General features: G+C 52.2%; 1 protein-coding gene across 1 annotated transcript in view; it reads right to left on the bottom strand.

Moving 5' to 3' along the window:
* The window catches only part of FANCA (FA complementation group A), an 80,578-nt gene that overhangs the window by 22,342 nt on the left and 39,340 nt on the right, over positions 1-18,896 (bottom strand). The window contains exons 18-25 of the mRNA XM_075325974.1: positions 18,780-18,850; positions 18,120-18,219; positions 17,828-17,997; positions 16,346-16,442; positions 15,835-16,020; positions 15,434-15,507; positions 15,071-15,199; positions 14,926-14,998 (exon numbers count right to left, since the gene is read on the bottom strand). Coding sequence (XP_075182089.1) covers positions 14,926-14,998; positions 15,071-15,199; positions 15,434-15,507; positions 15,835-16,020; positions 16,346-16,442; positions 17,828-17,997; positions 18,120-18,219; positions 18,780-18,850 — 900 coding nt within the window. The remainder of the gene's footprint in view (positions 1-14,925; positions 14,999-15,070; positions 15,200-15,433; positions 15,508-15,834; positions 16,021-16,345; positions 16,443-17,827; positions 17,998-18,119; positions 18,220-18,779; positions 18,851-18,896) is intronic.

Consider the following 18,896-nt stretch of genomic DNA (forward strand, 5'->3'; position numbering starts at 1 on the left):
TGCTTGGTAAAAGTGTGCAGACTCGACCAGGTAGCCGCCTGGCACACCTGCTGAGCCGTAGCCTGATGCCGTAATGCCCAGGACGCACCCACAGCTCTGGTAGAATGGGCCTTCAGTCCAGATGGAATCGGAAGCCCAGCAGAACGGTAGGTGTGAAGAATTGGTTCCTTGATCCACCGAGCCAGGGTGGATTTGGAAGCTTGCGACCCTTTATGCTGACCAGCGACCAGAACAAAGAGTGCATCCGAACAGCGCAAAGGCGCCGTGCGGGAAATGTAGATCCTGAGTGCTCTTACCAGGTCCAACAGATGTAAACCCTTTTCAAATTGGTGAACTGGATGCGGACACAAAGATGGTAAAGTGATATCCTGATTGAGATGAAAGGAAGATACCACCTTGGGAGAAAACTCTGGAATTGGACGCAGAACTACCTTGTCTTGGTGAAACACCAGGAAGGGAGATTTGCAAGATAACGCCGCCAGCTCGGACACTCTTCGAAGAGACGTGACCGCCACAAGAAAGGCCACTTTTTGTGAAAGCCGAGAAAGGGAAACCTGCTTCATAGGCTCGAAAGGCGGCTTCTGGAGAGCAATTAGAACCTTATTTAGATCCCAGGGATCCAATGGCCTCCTGTAAGGAGGAACGATATGACAAACCCCTTGCAGGAACGTGCGTACCTTAGGAAGCCGTGCCAGGCGCTTCTGAAAGAATACGGATAGCGCGGAGACTTGACCCTTAAGGGAGCTAAGCGACAAACCTTTTTCCAACCCAGACTGCAGGAAGGAAAGAAAAATAGGCAATGCAAATGGCCAGGGAGAAACTCCCTGAGCAGAGCACCAAGATAAGAATATCTTCCACGTTCTGTGGTAGATCTTGGCGGAGGTTGGTTTCCTAGCCTGTCTCATTGTGGCAACAACTTCATGAGATAAACCTGAGGTCCTTAGGATCCAGGACTCAATGGCCACACAGTCAGGTTCAGGGCCGCAGAATTCAGATGGAAAAACGGCCCTTGAGACAGCAAATCTGGACGGTCTGGTAGTGCCCACGGTTGGCCCACCGTGAGATGCCACAGATCCGGGTACCACGACCTTCTTGGCCAGTCTGGAGCGACGAGAATGGCTCGATGGCAGTCGGACCTGATCTTTCGGAGTACTCTGGGCAACAATGCCAGAGGTGGGAACACATAAGGTAGTCGGAACTGCGACCAATCCTGAACTAAGGCGTCTGCCGCCAGCGCTCGGTGATCGTGAGACCGTGCCATGAAAACTGGGACCTTGTTGTTGTGTCGTGACGCCATCAGATCGACGTCCGGTATCCCCCAGCGGCAACAGATCTCCTGAAACACGTCCGGGTGAAGGGACCATTCCCCTGCGTCCATGCCCTGGCGACTGAGAAAGTCTGCTTCCCAGTTTTCCACGCCTGGGATGTGAACTGCGGATATGGTGGATGCTGTGCTTTCCACCCACGTCAAAATCCGCCGGACTTCTTGAAAGGCTTGTCGACTGCGTGTTCCCCCTTGGTGGTTGATGTACGCCACCGCTGTGGAATTGTCCGACTGAATCCGAATCTGCTTGCCTTCCAGCCACTGTTGGAAGGCTCGCAGAGCAAGATAGACTGCTCTGATTTCCAGAACATTGATCTGCAGGGTGGACTCTTCCTGAGTCCACGTACCTTGAGCCCTGTGGTGGAGAAACACTGCTCCCCACCCTGATAGGCTCGCATCCGTCGTGACCACCGCCCAGGATGGTGGTAGGAACGACTTTCCTTTTGACAATGAGGTGGGAAGAAGCCACCAACGGAGAGAGTCCTTGGCAGTCTGAGAGAGGGAGACATTCCTGTCGAGGGACGTCGACCTCCCATCCCATTGGCGGAGAATGTCCCATTGTAGAGGGCGCAGATGAAACTGCGCGAAAGGGACCGCTTCCATTGCTGCCACCATCTTCCCTAGGAAATGCATGAGGTGCCTCAATGAGTGCGACTGGCTCTGAAGGAGAGATTGCACCCCTGTCTGCAGAGAACACTGCTTGTCCAGTGGAAGCTTCACTATCGCTGAGAGAGTATGAAACTCCATGCCAAGATAAGTCAGTGATTGGGTCGGGGTTAGATGAGACTTTGGAAAGTTGATAATCCACCCGAAACTCTGGAGAGTCTCTAGTGCCACGTTCAGGCTGTGTTGGCATGCTTCTAGAGAGGGTGCCTTGATAAGTAGGTCGTCCAAATACGGGATCACAGAGTGACCCTGTGAGTGCAGGACAGCTACTACTGCTGCCATGACTTTGGTGAAGACCCGAGGGGCTGTTGCCAGACCGAAAGGTAACGCTACGAACTGCAGGTGTTCGTCTTGTATAACGAAGCGTAGGAAACGCTGATGCTCTGGCGCAATCGGCACGTGGAGATAAGCATCTTTGATGTCTATTGATGCAAGAAAATCTCCTTGAGACATTGAGGCTATGACGGAGCGTAGGGATTCCATCCGGAACCTCCTGATTTTTACGTGTTTGTTGAGCAACTTTAGATCCAGGCTGGCCGATACGATCCGTCTTTCTTTGGCACCACAAACAGATTGGAGTAAAAACCGTGACCCTGTTCCTGAAGAGGGACGGAGGTCACCACTCCTTCCGCCTTTAGAGCGGCCACCGCCTGCAGCAGAGCATCGGCTCGGTCGGGCGGTGGAGAAGTTCTGAAGAAACGAGTTGGAGGACGAGAACTGAACTCTATCCTGTACCCGTGAGACAGAATATCCCTCACCCAACGGTCTTTGACTTGTGACAGCCAAATGTCGCCAAAGTGGGAGAGCCTCCCACCGACCGAGGGTGCGGGAAGCGGAGACTGAGAGAGTCATGAGGAAGCCGTCTTGGCAACGGTTCCTCCGGCTGTCTTTTTTGGGCGTGACTGAGACCGCCAAGAATCTGAGCGTCTCTGATCCTTTTGAGTCTTCTTGGACGAGGAGAATTGGGACCTGCCTGGGCCTCGAAAGGACCGATAACCAGACTGACCCCTCCTTTGTTGGGGTTTGTTTTGTCTGGGTTGCGGTAAGGATGAGTCCTTACCCTTGGAGTGTTTGATGATTTCATCCAAACGCTCCCCAAACAATCGGTCACGCGAAAAAGGCAAACTGGTTAAGCACTTTTTGGAAGCAGAATCTGCCTTCCAATCTCTCAACCACAGGGCTCTGCGCAAAACCACGGAGTTGGCTGACGCCACCGCCGTACGGCTTGTAGCGTCAAGAACAGCATTAATCGCGTAAGACGCGAATGCAGACATTTGAGAGGTCAATGGTGCCACCTGCGGAGCAGATGCACGTGTGACCGAGTCGACTTGCGTAAGCCCAGCTGAGATAGCTTGGAGTGCCCATACGGCTGCGAAAGATGGCGCCAACGACGCTCCAATAGCTTCATAGATGGATTTCAACCAGAGCTCCATCTGCCTGTCAGTGGCATCTTTAAGTGCCGCTCCATCTTCAACTGCAACCAAGGATCTAGCTGCAAGCCTGGAGATTGGAGGGTCCACCTTGGGACACTGGGTCCAACCCTTGACCACGTCAGGGGGAAAAGGATAGCGTGTATCCTTAAGCCGTTTAGAAAAACGCTTCTCAGGATAAGCGTGGGGTTTCTGGATTGCGTCTCTAAAGTCAGCGTGGTCCAGAAAGGTGCTTAATTTACGCTTGGGATATCTGAAATGGATCTTCTCATGCTGTGAAGCTGCCTCCTCCGCAGGAGGAGCTGGGGGAGAAATATCTAACATCTTATTGATGGACGCTATAAGATCATTCACTATGGCGTCACAATCTGGCGTATCCAGATTGAGAGCGGTCCCAGGATCAGAATCCTGATCAGTTACATCCGCCTCATCACCCATAGATTCATCCCGCTGGGATCCTGACCAGTGAGACGAAGTTGAAGGTCTCTCATAGCGAGCCCGCTTAGGTTGCCTGGGACTGTCGTCCGAGTCAGAGTCATCACCCTGAGGTGTATGTGACACTCCCGGAGCTTGGAAGAGATCCAGCTGAGGGGGACCAGGGGGCAATGATTGAACAGTGCCCATGGTCTGAATTACAGGCCTGGACCGCAATGTTTCAAGAATCTGTGACATAGTCATAGACATTCTGTCAGCAAAGAAGGGAATTTTGTTACTTACCGTAAATTCCTTTTCTTCTAGCTCTTATTGGGAGACCCAGACGATTGGGGTATAGCTACTGCCCTCTGGAGGCCACACAAAGCACTACATTAAAAGTGCAAGGCCCCTCCCCCTCTGGCTATACCCCCCCCCGTGGTATCACGGGTTCTCCAGTTTTAGTGCCAAAGCAAGAAGGAGGAAGCCAATAACTGGTTTAAACAAATTAACTCCGAATAACATCGGAGAACTGAAAAACCGTTCAACATGAACAACATGTGTACCCGCAAACAACAAAAAAACATCCCGAAGGACAACAGGGCGGGTGCTGGGTCTCCCAATAAGAGCTAGAAGAAAAGGAATTTACGGTAAGTAACAAAATTCCCTTCTTCTTCGGCGCTCCATTGGGAGACCCAGACGATTGGGACGTCCAAAAGCTGTCCCTGGGTGGGTAAAGAAATACCTCATGTTAGAGCTGCAAAACAGCCCTCCCCTACGGGGGTGTCACTGCCGCCTGCAGGACTCTTCTACCTAAGCTGGCATCCGCCGAAGCATAGGTATGCACCTGATAATGCTTGGTGAAAGTGTGCAGACTGGACCAGGTAGCTGCCTGGCACACCTGTTGAGCCGAAGCCTGGTGACGTAATGCCCAGGACGCACCCACGGCTCTGGTTGAGTGGGCTTTTAGCCCTGAAGGAACCGGAAGCCCCGCAGAACGGTAGGCCTCTAGAATTGGTTCTTTGATCCATCGAGCCAGGGTGGCTTTAGAAGCCTGCAACCCCTTGCGCGGACCAGCGACAAGGACAAAAAGTGCATCGGCACGGCGCATGGGCGCCGTGCGGGAAATGTAGATTCTGAGTGCTCTCACCAGATCTAGCAAACGTAAGTCCTTTTCATACCGGTGAACCGGATGAGGACAAAACGAAGGCAAGGATATATCCTGATTAAGATGAAAAGAGGATACGACCTTAGGGAGAAACTCCGGAATAGGGCGCAGCACTACCTTGTCCTGGTGGAACACCAGGAAGGGAGCCTTGGATGACAGAGCTGCCAGCTCAGACACTCGCCGAAGCGATGTGATCGCAACAAGAAACGCCACTTTCTGTGACAGCCGAGAAAAGGAAACTTCCTTCAGAGGCTCGAAGGGCGGCTTCTGGAGAGCAACTAGTACCCTGTTCAGATCCCATGGATCTAACGGCCTCCTGTACGGGGGCACAATATGACAGACCCCCTGCAGGAACGTGCGCACCTTAGAAAGACGTGCTAGACGCTTCTGAAAAAACACGGATAGTGCCGAAACTTGCCCTTTAAGGGAGCTGAGCGACAAGCCCTTTTCTAACCCCGATTGCAGGAAGGAAAGAAACTTGGGCAATGCAAATGGCCAGGGAGACACTCCCTGAGCAGAGCACCAGGATAAGAAAATCTTCCACGTTCTGTGGTAGATCTTAGCCGAATTCGACTTTCTAGCTTGTCTCATTGTGGCAACGACTCCTTGAGATAATCCTGCAGATGCTAGGATCCAGGACTCAATGGCCACACAGTCAGGTTCAGGGCCGCAGAATTCTGATGGAAAAACGGCCCTTGGGACAGTAAGTCTGGTCGGTCTGGCAGTGACCACGGTCGACCGATCGTGAGATGCCACAGATCCGGATACCACGACCTCCTCGGCCAGTCTGGAGCGACGAGTATGATGCGGCTGCACTCGGATCTGATCTAGCGTAGCACTCTGGGCAAGAGCGCCAGAGGCGGAAACACGTATGGGAGCTGAAACTGCGACCAATCTTGAACCAAGGCGTCTGCCGCCAGAGCTCTTTGATCGCGCGACCTCGCCATGAATGCCGGGACCTTGTTGTTGTGCCGGGATGCCATTAGGTCGACGTCCGGCACTCCCCAGCGGCGACAGATTTCCTGAAACACGTCCGGGTGAAGGGACCATTCCCCTGCGTCCATGCCCTGGCGACTGAGGAAGTCTGCTTCCCAGTTTTCTACGCCTGGGATGTGAACCGCGGATATGGTGGATGCTCTGTCCTCCACCCACATTAGAATGCGCCGGACTTCTTGGAAGGCTTGCCGACTGCGCGTCCCTCCTTGGTGGTTGATGTATGCCACCGCTGTGGAGTTGTCCGATTGGATTCGGATCTGCTTTCCTTCCAGCCACTGTTGGAAGGCCAGTAGAGCAAGATACACTGCTCTGATCTCCAGAACATTGATCTGAAGGGTGGACTCCTGCGGAGTCCACGTCCCCTGAGCCCTGTGGTGGAGAAATACTGCTCCCCACCCTGACAGACTCGCATCTGTCGTGACTACTGCCCAGGATGGGGGCAGGAAGGATCTTCCCTGAGACAATGAGGTGGGAAGGAGCCACCATTGTAGGGAGTCCTTGGCCGTCTGGGAAAGCGAGACTTTCCTGTCCAGGGACGTTGACTTCCCGTCCCATTGGCGGAGAATGTCCCATTGAAGTGGGCGCAGATGAAACTGCGCAAAGGGAACTGCTTCCATGGCTGCCACCATCTTCCCTAGGAAATGCATGAGGCGCCGCAAGGGATGCAACTGGCCCTGCAGAAGAGATTGCACCCCTGTCTGTAGTGACCGCTGCTTGTTCAGCGGAAGCTTCACTATCGCTGCTAGAGTATGAAACTCCATGCCAAGATACGTTAGTGATTGAGTCGGTGATAGGATCGACTTTGGAAAGTTGATGATCCATCCGAAAGACTGTAGGGTCTCCAGCGTAGCATTCAGGCTGTGCTGACATGCCTCTTGAGAGGGAGCTTTGACCAATAAATCGTCTAGGTAAGGGATCACCGAGTGTCCCTGAGAGTGCAAGACTGCTACCACCGCCGCCATGACCTTGGTGAAGACCCGTGGGGCTGTTGCCAGACCAAATGGCAGAGCTACGAACTGAAAATGGTCGTCTCCTATCACAAAACGTAGAAAACGTTGATGTTCTGTAGCAATTGGCACGTGGAGATAAGCATCTTTGATGTCTATTGAGGCAAGGAAGTCTCCTCTGGACATTGAGGCAATGACAGAACGCAGGGTTTCCATCCGGAACTTCCTGGCGTGCACATGTTTGTTGAGCCGTTTTAGGTCCAGAACAGGACGGAACGAGCCGTCCTTTTTTGGAACCACAAAGAGATTGGAGTAAAACCCTTGCCCTTGTTCCTGAGGAGGGACTGGGATCACCAGTCCTTCCGCTCTTAGGGAGCCCACCGCCTGCAGCAGAGCATCTGCTCGGTCTGGATGTGGGGAGGTTCTGAAGAACCGAGCTGGAGGACGAGAATTGAACTCGATTCTGTACCCGCGAGACAAAATGTCCGTCACCCACCGGTCTTTGACCTGTGACATCCAAATGCCGGAAAAGCGGGAGAGCCTGCCCCCGACCGGCGATGCGGAGGGAGGGGGCTGGAAGTCATGAGGTAGCCGCTTTGGAAGCGGTACCTCCATTTGCTTTCTTGGGGCGCGTGTGAGCCCGCCACAAATCTGAGTTTCTTTGCGTCCTCTGAGTCCCTTTGGACGAGGTAAATGGTGTCTTGCCCGAACCTCGAAAGGACTGAAACCTCTGCTGCCACTTTTTCTGCTGAGGTTTGGTTGTTCTGGGTTGTGGTAAAGAGGAGTCTTTACCCTTAGACTGCTTAATGATATCAGCCAATGGCTCGCCAAACAGTCTATCTCTAGATAAAGGCAAACTGGTTAAACATTTTTTGGAACCAGCATCTGCTTTCCAGTCCTTTAACCACAAGGCTCTGCGCAAAACTACCGAATTGGCGGACGCCATTGAGGTGCGACTGGTAGATTCTAGGACCGCATTGATAGCGTAAGACGCAAACGCCGACATCTGCGTGGTAAGGTGCGCCACTTGCGGCACTGCTGGATGTATGATAGCATCCACTTTTGCTAAGCCAGCTGAAATAGCCTGGAGTGCCCATACGGCTGCGAATGCCGGAGCAAACGACGCGCCGATAGCTTCATAGACAGATTTTAACCAAAGGTCCATCTGTCTGTCATTGGCATCTTTAAGTGAAGCGCCATCCTCCACTGCAACTATGGACCTAGCTGCGAGTTTGGAAATCGGGGGGTCTACCTTTGGACACTGTGTCCAGCGCTTGACCACCTCAGGGGGGAAAGGGAAACGCGTATCTTTAGATCGTTTAGAGAAACGCCTTTCTGGGTGAGCGTCGTGCTTCTGGATTGATTCTCTGAAGTCAGCGTGATCCAACAAAGCACTCAATTTACGCTTGGGATAAAGGAAACGAAACTTCTCCTGCTGTGCAGCTGCCTCTTCTGCTGAAGGGGCTGGGGGAGAAATATCCAACAGCCTATTGATGGCTGAGATAAGGTCGTTTACCATGGCATCCCCATCAGGGGTATCCAGGTTGAGAGGGGTTCCAGGAATGGATTCCTGATCACTCTCATCAGACACATCACAGGGAGACTGATTGCGCTGAGACCCTGAGCAGTGTGATGACGTCGAGGGTCTTTCCCAGCGAGCTCGCTTAGGGTGGCTGGGGCTATCATCTGAGTCATAATCCTCGGCCTGTGAAGCCGGGGACCCCCCTGTGGGCTGGATTAATTCCAAGTGAGGGGGACCTGAGGACAGAGGCCTCGCCGTGCCCAAAGACTGAGCCCCATGCATAGATTGCAAGGTTTCAAGGATTTTTGCCATAGAGACAGACATATTACCAGCAAAAACTGCAAAGTCTGTCCCTGTCACCGGGGCAGGACTTACAGGCGTCTCAGCCTGGGTCACTCTCCCTCCTGACTCCGGCTGGCGAAGCAGCACCGGGTCGGAGCATTGCACACAATGGGGGTCATCGGAGCCTGCTGGTAGATTAGCCCCACATGCAGCACCCGCAGTATACACAGCCCTAGCCTTGGCAGCCTTGCGTTTTGAGGATGGCATGTTGTTGCTTCCACAGAGTGATCTGGGAGATGCAGCCAGAAGCGACCTCACAGTGCAAGAAATACAATATCTCTATATCCTACACAGTACACCGATACACCGTGAGGCACTAGAGGGACCAGCACAGAAAAATCGCTTACCGCCCGCTTAAAAAGCGGGTGTGTGGTCGCCAGATAGCCCCTAGTCCAGGTCTCCCAGAGCCTTGCGTCCTTCCTCCAGCCAGACTGCATGTAATGGCTGCCGGCGTCCTGAGAGAGAAGGGGGGCGGGCCCTGGGCGTTCCTGGCTAAGAGCGGGAAGCCTGCTTCCCTTTGTGCCTAGTGTGAGGGCTGGAGCATGTAAATCAGGCTCCAGCCCTCGTCGCTGCTAGCGAACAGCGTCTCTCCCCTACCCTGAATGACAGGGTGGGGGCGGGAACGAATCGGAGCTGCCGGCGTCCTAGGCCCAAAAAGCCGGGGACTCAATTTATCACCGCCGCCGCCGTAAAAGCGCGGACGGCGGATCCCCGGCGCACCACAAGTCACAGCAGCGCCGCCCGGTCCAGAGGGGGTCGGCGCTGCGTTCCCATACACAAACAATCCCCCAGTAATCTGTAGGGACACTAACTCCAACGTTGCGGTCCCCGGCGCACTACAACACCCAGCCAGCCCGGAGTGTGTCTGTGCCTGCCGGGGACACAGAGTACCTGTATGATGCAGGGCCTGTCCCTGATCGTACTCCTGCTCCGTCTCCATCAGGTTCTAATGGGTCTGTGGATGGAGCCCGGCGTCAGAGCTGAGAGGCCGGCAGGATCCCACTTCCACAGAGCCCTACCAGGGGATGTGGAAGGAAAACAGCATGTCAGGCTCCAGCCCTGTACCAGCAATAGGTACCTCAACCTTACAACACCATCCAGGGGTGAGAAGGGAGCATGCTGGGGACACTATATGTGTCCTCTTTTCTTCCATCCGAAATAGTCAGCAGCTACTGCTGACTAAAATCTGTGGAGCTATGCATGGAATGTCTGACCTCCTTCGCACACAAAGCTAAAACTGGAGAACCCGTGATACCACGGGGGGGGGTATAGCCAGAGGGGGAGGGGCCTTGCACTTTTAATGTAGTGCTTTGTGTGGCCTCCAGAGGGCAGTAGCTATACCCCAATCGTCTGGGTCTCCCAATAGAGCGCTGAAGAAAACTGCAAACTCAGTTCCTGTCACTTGGACAGCATTCACAGGTGGTACACCCTGGGTTACGTCCAGCAGAGGCCCCGGCTGTGCAAGTACCACAGGGGCCGAGCACTGCACACAATGGGGGTCAGTGGAACCTGCCGGTAGAGCAGCCCCACATGCGGTACAGGCAGCATATAATGTCTGTGCCTTGGCACCCTTGCGTTTTGTGGACGACATGCTGTTGCCTCCCTGTAATCTGGAGAGTCTATAGCCGAGAATCACCAGCGACCGTACAGTGCAAAGTATTTGGCAAAAAACAAAATACTAAATACACAACTGGCACAAGTGGGGGTGAGCCCTTGAGGGCTGCTTACCGCCCGCTGAATAGCGGGTATGAGGCGCAGAGTCCCTTGTCTGGGTCTCCCCGTCTCCCCTCTGCAGCTCAGTGTGCAGGCAGGAATGGCTGCCGGCGTCTGTGAAGAGGGGCGGACCGTGGGCGTGTCCAAACAAAAGTGCGGGAAACTGCGTCCCCCTGTGCCTAGTGTGAGGGCTGGAGTATGTAAAAAAGACTCCAGCCCTCCATGCTGATGCACTGAACAGCGTCCCGCCCTCCCCCTGACTGGCAGGTCTGGGGGTGGGAACAAACGGAACTAGGCCGCAAAAGCCGGGGACTCGATTTATAAGCGCGGCCGCCGTAAAAGCGCGGCCAGCGCGGAAGTCCCCGGCGCACCACAAGTCCCAGCCGCGTCGCAGTCCCAGCGGCCGGCGCGACCGTTCCACATAAGTTTACCCACTCAGCTAAGCTGAAGTGAGGCAGTGGCACAAGCGCAGCAGCGCTTATGTCCCCGGCGCACTAACATACCCAGCAATGCTGTGGTGTGCGCGCGAAATGCACGGGGACACCGAGTACCTTGATGGGGCAGGGCCTGTCCCTGACGATACTCAGCTCCATATCCGGCGGCTTCTTCAGGGGCTGCGGATGGAGCAGGGTCTCAGTGCCTGGAGACCTGTAAAATCCCACTTCGCCCAGAGCCCTAATGGGGATGGGGAAGGAATCAGCATGTGGGCTCCAGCCTCCGTACCCGCAATGGGTACCTCAACCTTAACAAACACCACCGACATAAAGTGGGGTGAGAAGGGAGCATGCTGGGGGCCCTGTATGGGCCCTCTTTTCTTCCATCCGACATAGTCAGCAGCTGCTGCTGACTAAACAGTGGAGCTATGCGTGCGTGTCTGACCTCCTTCGCACAAAGCTAAAACTGAGGAACCCGTGCTCCCACGGGGGGGTGTATAGCCAGAAGGGGAGGGGCCTTACACTTTTAAGTGTAGTACTTTGTGCGGCCTCCGGAGGCAGTAGCTATACACCCAATTGTCTGGGTCTCCCAATTAGGAGCGAAAAAGAAATCTCCTTGAGACATTGAGGCGATGACGGAGCGGAGGGATTGCATCCGGAACCGCCTGGTTTTCACATGCTTGTTGAGCAGTTTTAGGTCCAGAACGGGACGGAAAGACCCGTCCTTTTTTGGCACCACAAACAAATTGGAGTAAAAACCGTGACCTTGCTCCTGAAGAGGAACAGGGATCACCACTCCTTCTGCCTTTAGAGAGCACACCGCCTGCAGAAGAGCATCGGCTCGGTCGGGAGGCGGAGAAGTTCTGAAGAATCGAGTTGGAGGACGAGAACTGAACTCTATCCTGTACCCGTGAGACAAAATGTCTCTCACCCAACGGTCTTTGACCTGTGGCAGCCAAATGTCGCAAAAGCGGGAGAGCCTGCCACCGACCGAGGATGCGGAGAGAGGAGGCCGAAAGCCATGAGGAAGCCGCCCTGGTAGCGGTTCCTCCGGCTGCTTTCTTTGGGCGTGACTGAGCCCGCCAAGAATCTGAACTCCTCTGATCCTTTTGAGTCCTTTTGGACGAGGAGAATTGGGACCTGCCCGAGCCTCGAAAGGACCGAAACCTCGACTGTCCCGTCCTCTGTTGGGGTTTATTTGGTCTGGGCTGAGGTAAGGATGAATCCTTACCCTTGGATTGTTTAATGATTTCATCCAATCTCTCACCAAACAGTCTGTCACCAGCAAATGGCAAACTGGTTACGCACTTTTTGGAAGCAGAATCTGCCTTCCATTCCCTTAACCACAAGGCTCTGCGTAAAACCACGGAGTTGGTGGACGCCACTGCCGTACGGCTCGTAGAGTCCAGGACAGTATTGATAGCGTAAGACGCAATGCAGTCATTTGAGAGGTTAAGGACGCTACTTGCGGAACAGATGTACGTGTGACAGTGTCAATTTGCGCAAGACCAGCTGAAATAGCTTGGAGTGCCCATACAGCTGCGAATGCAAGAGCATACGACGCGCCGATAGCTTCATAGATGGATTTCAGCCAGAGCTCCATCTGTCTGTCAATGGCATCTTTAAGTGAAGCCCCATCTTCCACTGCAACTAAGGATCTAGCCGCAAACTTGGAGATTGGAGGATCCACCTTTGGACACAGGGTCCAGCTCTTGACCACGTCAGGGGGAAAGGGATAGCGTGTATCCTTAAGCCGTTTGGAGAAAAGCTTATCTGGATAAGCGTGGTGTTTCTGGATAGCTTCTCTGAAGTCAGAGTGGTCCAGAAAGGCACTTAATTTACGCTTGGGATACCTGAAATGGAATTTCTCCTGCTGTGAAGCTGACTCCTCCACTGGAGGAGCTGGGGGAGAAATATCCAACATTCTATTGATGGACGCTATGAGATCATTCACTATGGCGTCACCATCCGGTGTATCCAGATTGAGAGCGGTCTCAGGATCAGAATCCTGATCAGCTACCTCCGCCTTATCACACAGAGAGTCATCCTGTTGGGACCTTGACCAGTGTGATGAAGTCGAGGGTCGCTCATAGGGAGCTCGCTTAGGCTGTCTGGGACTGTCGTCCGTGTCAGAGCCGTCACCCTGGAATGCATGGGACACCTCCGGAGCCCGGAGCTGTTCCAACTGAGGGGGACCAGGGGACAGTGATTCAACCGTGCCCATGGTCTGAGTTACTGGTCTAGACTGCAAAGTTTCTAGGATTTTAGTCATAGTCACGGATAATCTATCAGCAAAGCTGCAAACTCTGTCCCCGTCACCTGGACAGTATTCACAGGTGGTTCTCCCTGGGTCACCTCTAGCAGAGGCCCCGGCCGAACAAGTGCCACAGGGGCCGAGCACTGCACACAATGGGGGTCAGTGGAACCTGCCGGTAGAGTAGCCCCACATGCGGTACAGGCAGCATAGAAAGCCTGTGCCTTGGCACCCTTGGTTTTTGCGGACGACATGCTGTTGTCTCAGAGCAATCCAAGAGGGTATATAGTGAAGAATTACCAGCGCCAGTACAGTGCAATGTATAGCATAAAAATACAAATGAATACTGCAGCACAAGTGGGGTAGGCACCAGAGGTGCCGCTTACCGCCCGCTGAAAGCGGGTGTGTGGTCGCTAGAATCCCGTGCCTGGGTCTCCCATAACTTGTCTCCCCTTCTCCAGCTCAAACAGCACGTCAGGAATGGCTGCCGGCGTTCAGTGAAGAGGGGCGGACCGTGGGCGTGCCTCAGACGAAGAGCGGGAAACCAGCGTCCCACTGTGTTCAGTGTGAGGGCTGGAGTATGTAAAGTAGACTCCAGCCCTCGGCGCTGACGTTCTGCACAGCGTCCCGCCCCCACCCTGACTGGCAGGCCTGGGGGCGGGAACGAAACGAACTAGGCCGCAAAAAGCCGGGGACTGTAGTAGTAAGCGCGGCCGTCAAATATGCACGGCGCGCGCGGAAGTCCCCGGCGAACCACAAGTCCCAGCCGCGCTGCAGTTAAAACTGACAGCAGCGGCCGGCGCGACCGTTTCCAAACCATTAACTCCTTCAGCAAGCTGAAGATAGTGTGGCACACGCGCGCAGCGCTGTTGTCCCGGGCGCACTAACACACCCAGCAATGCTGGTGTGTGTGCACGGGGACACAGAGTACCTTAATGTAGCAGGGCCCTGTCCCTGACGATATTCAGCTCCATGTCCAGCAGAGCCCAGGGGCTGTGGATGGAGCTCGGTCTCAGTGCCTGGAGACCGGTAAGATCCCACTTCACCCAGAGCCCTAAGGGGATGGGGAAGGAAAGCAGCATGTGGGCTCCAGCCTCCGTACCCGCAATGGGTACCTCAACCTTAACAAACACCGCCGACAAAGAGTGGGGTGAGAAGGGAGCATGCTGGGGGCCCTATATGGGCCCTCTTTTCTTCCATCCGACATAGTCAGCAGCTGCTGCTGACTAAACAGTGGAGCTATGCGTGGATGTCAGCCTCCTTCGCACAAAGCTTGAAAACTGAGGAACCCGTGATCCCACGGGGGGTGTATAGGCAGTAGGGGAGGGGCCTTACACTTTTTAGTGTAATGCTTTGTGTGGCCTCCGGAGGCAGTAGCTATACACCCAATTGTCTGGGTCTCCCAATAGAGCGACAAAGAAAAAAAATGTATATATATACACATATACACACACACAAATTATATATATTATATACATATACACACGTATACACATATATATTATATACATACAGTATATATATATATATAATATTTATATATATATATATATATATATAATATTTATATATATATATATATAATATTTATATATATATAATATATATATATATGTATATATATATATATATATATATATATATATATATTATATTATATATATATATATATATATATATATATATATATGCGATTCAATAAGGCATCAAGAACCTACCTGTAGGCGGCACAGGATTTCGGCCACCCCTGAGCGGGCGTGCGGCGGTTGACTGCCCGGACTGGGTTCATATCTACAATAAAATAACATGGATCAGAGTCGTACAAAATAATAGACGTTCATCAGATGATAGGAGAGGCCTCACCTGCTGCAAAATTCGAGCACCGCATCCACCATAATGGAGCATGCAATCTGCAAATCATTTCCACACCCGCCCCTGTTGGAAGATTTCGGGAGGAAGCAGCAATTTAAAGCCCAGCGCTGATATTCGTGTCTGGAGGGAGAGAACGTGTTCAGGGTCAGGCTGTGGATAGATGCTGCAGATTTGCAGGATGAATTGTGTGCAATTTACCGGATTTGCTGCATCAAAATCCAATTGCGGCAGATTATAATCCACAAGGAAATTCTCACCACAATGTGCAGCATTCGGTGCGGATTTCTCGGTGGATTTCTTCTTAATTCCGTATGTGTGGACATTCCCCATCTGCGTTTATGGGCACAGACTTACCTCTCGGTGTCACGTAAAGGATCCTCGTCCCATCCCAGGCTCATCTCCCACTGCAGCCAGTCCCTGAAAGAGAACTGCAAATGGGACCCTCTTACTATGCAGAGAAATCTAGAGGGTGACATTTTTGGCGCCACTGAAGCTCTCCAGGGATCGTCACCCACTTACAACAATGATATGACAGATTTCTCAGTGATAGGTTAAAGCAAAGCTCAGTGACATCCTATTTAGATACACAGAAGGTGTCACCCATCTTTCCTGGATTCCTGAATGTTTATGTAACAATACAGAACCCTCTCTTGTGCCGGTTTCACACGTCTGACCTTCACGGTATGAATACGGATCGCTTTGACAATGCCGGCACCACCCAGCTTTCCCAGATAAGCGTATAGGTGAACACTGACCTGGAACGTCTCCTGTGTTAGCAGCTCCTGGAAGGGACTTTGGCGCCATAGTCTGACCGCAGCGTCCTTCCAGCCCGCGGAAGGGAAGAGCAGTGAGCGGCAGAGCATAGGGGTCTCCTCCTCGTCCTCCGCCATTAACCCTTCTTCTCTGGCTTCCAGTATAAGTCTGGGCAGGAGATGCTGTAGCTGTGAGCAGGGAGGAGACAAGCATTACTGAGAGGGTGGATTACGAGACTCATTTTCCTCGTTGCCACCCGCTCCTTATGTAACTGTGATAGAAGTATCGCAACCCTTGTATAAGAATTATTATAGCCGTAAGACAGGAGGAAAAGCTGATATATAGTGACAGCACGCGGACTCCATGTATTGCAGCTGTCTGCCGAAATCAACGGCCGCATCCCTGCAGCCAAAAGTGCAACACACAACACCAAAAACAGGGGCCGAGTATGGAAGAAATCCTTCATGTACAATCCCATTTACCGTTCATAAGCAGCCAACTTTACCAAATTACCTTACGCATGAATAATGGGGGGATGCAGTCCAGCGAGACCCCTGGAGAGAGTAAAGAGAACCTACAGCAAGTGTAGGAGACCGCCGCTGTGCAGAACCTGAAAAGACAGAACCTGCGGATCAGCCATCTGCAGCCTGTGACTATAACGCCTGTATAATACGCTGTGCTATCCCCATATTGGGTGTTATCAGTCATTGTACAGGAGGAGGAGGTGAGCTGTGACATCACCTATTGTGAATGGTGGATTCGGTGTTATCTACTATACATAGAGGGGTTATTTGTCATTGTACAGGAGGGGGAGGTGAGCTGTCATAACATTGTGAATGGTAAATCCTGTTTTATCTACTTTAGATAAACGTTTACAGGAGGAGGAGGTGAGCTGTGATGTCACCGATTGTGAATAGTGGATAACGTGTGATCAGTTGTAATTGTAAATAGAGTTATCATTCATTATACAGGAGGGGGAGGAGGTGAATTGTGAAATTACCTATTGTGAATGGTGGACCCTGTATATAGAGGTGTTATCAGTCATTGTACAGGAGGAGGAGGTGAGCTGTAACATCACCTATTGGGAATGATGGATCCTGTGTTATCAGTCATTGCTCAGGAGGAGGAGGTGAGCTGTAACATCACCTATTGGGAATGGTGGATCCTGTGTTATCAGGTATTGCTAAGGAGGAGGAGGAGGTGAGCTGTAACATCACCTATTGGGAATGGTGGATCCTGTGTTATCAGGTATTGCTAAGGAGGAGGAGGAGGTGAGCTGTAACATCACCTATTGGGAATGGTGGATCCTGTGTTATCAGGTATTGCTCAGGAGGAGTTGAGCTGTAACATCACCTATTGAGAATGGTGGATCCTGTGTTATCAGTCTTTGCTCAGGAGGAGGAGGTGAGCTGTAACATCACCTACTGGGAATGGTGGATCCTGTGTTATCAGTCATTGCTCAGGAGGAGGAGGTGAGCTGTAACATCACCTATTGGGAATGGTGGATCCTGTGTTATCAGGTATTGCTAAGGAGGAGGAGGTGAGCTGTAACATCACCTATTGGGAATGGTGGATCCTGTGTTATCAGGTATTGCTCAGGAGGAGTTGAGCTGTAACATCACCTATTGAGAATGGTGGATCCTGTGTTATCAGTCTTTGCTCAGGAGGAGGAGGTGAGCTGTAACATCACCTATTGGGAATGATGGATCCTGTGTTATCAGGTATTGCTCAGGAGGAGTTGAGCTGTAACATCACCTATTGAGAATGGTGGATCCTGTGTTATCAGTCTTTGCTCAGGAGGAGGAGGTGAGCTGTAACATCACCTACTGGGAATGGTGGATCCTGTGTTCTCAGCCATTGTACAGGAGGGGGAGGAGGTGAGCGGTGATATCACCAATTGTGAACGAAGGATCCTTTGTTAGTCATTGTACAGGAGGAGGTGAGCTGTGATGTGATATCATGGAGACTGTGGTTACAGCTGCAAACAGCACTAACCTGAGGATTACAGACACAGACTTCATGTTTCGGGGGTTCAGCACCAGTCTCCAGAATTTTTCTAGCTCTTTCCCTGCTATATTTTGGGAGGTAAATAACGCTCGGCACTCGTGGAGATGAACTGAGAAAACAGCGAGTCCGACCACATGTGGATCTCTCAGGAGCCCGGCCTATAATCCGACACAAGAGAAGGAATAAATCTTCTCCGCTATCGCCCATCAAACACAAGTGTATCCGAGCCACGTGGTCCAAGTGCATCCGAGCCATATGGACCCGAATCCTGAAGACGTACCTGCTGGGTCAGCAGCTGCAGGGTCCGGCTCAGCACCGCACACAGAGCCCTGGGGCGGCCGCACAGCATCTTCACATACAAGGAGGGCCAGGGTCCCTGTCTGCAGAGGGGAGATCCAGGGCACGGACCATTACACAACCCAAGTCAGGTGCATTACAGGGGATGAGCAGATTTATATAAATAGTGTGCAGAATGAAGCTTTCTAATATACTTTGTGCACCAACTCCTCACCACGTTCAATATCTCTGCTTCCGGTCAATGAATGGATCATTATTTCTCTATAGAGGCTGTGCACTTCTCACAGCTGAGAGTTCGTTACAACCTGCACTGTTACATTGAAGCCTCAGAAGAAAGAACAGGGTCTCAAGTGTTTCCTATAGGAATTAGCGATCCTAAGAGTCAATATCGACCCTTTAACGAGTCTTAACCACATGACTTAGGATAAGAAGCCAAACCAGACTCTCCATTTGCAGACCCGTGTTTCAGGGTGATTGCTCCTCATCAGTGCAAAGCAGGAGACATTTTACCCAGCAAAGATCTTAGCACCCTCCTTCCTTTTCCTTGCAGAACCCGCTTTGTGCCAGTAGAGGGCAGTGCAGATTTCGAGTAAATGCAGGTCTGTCTCCTGTTTAATGTATGTCCGATATTCGGTTTTCTTACCTGTCAGGAGGATTGACGCTGGAGGCCGCCATGACACATTGGCAAAAGCACGTGAGAAGCAAATCCGCAGCCTGCAAAATAAAGCAAAAATGCAACAAAAAAATCATAAAAGGAAAA

Source organism: Anomaloglossus baeobatrachus, chromosome 10 (assembly GCF_048569485.1).
Source record: "Anomaloglossus baeobatrachus isolate aAnoBae1 chromosome 10, aAnoBae1.hap1, whole genome shotgun sequence".
NCBI classification, from domain to species: Eukaryota; Metazoa; Chordata; class Amphibia; order Anura; family Aromobatidae; genus Anomaloglossus; species Anomaloglossus baeobatrachus.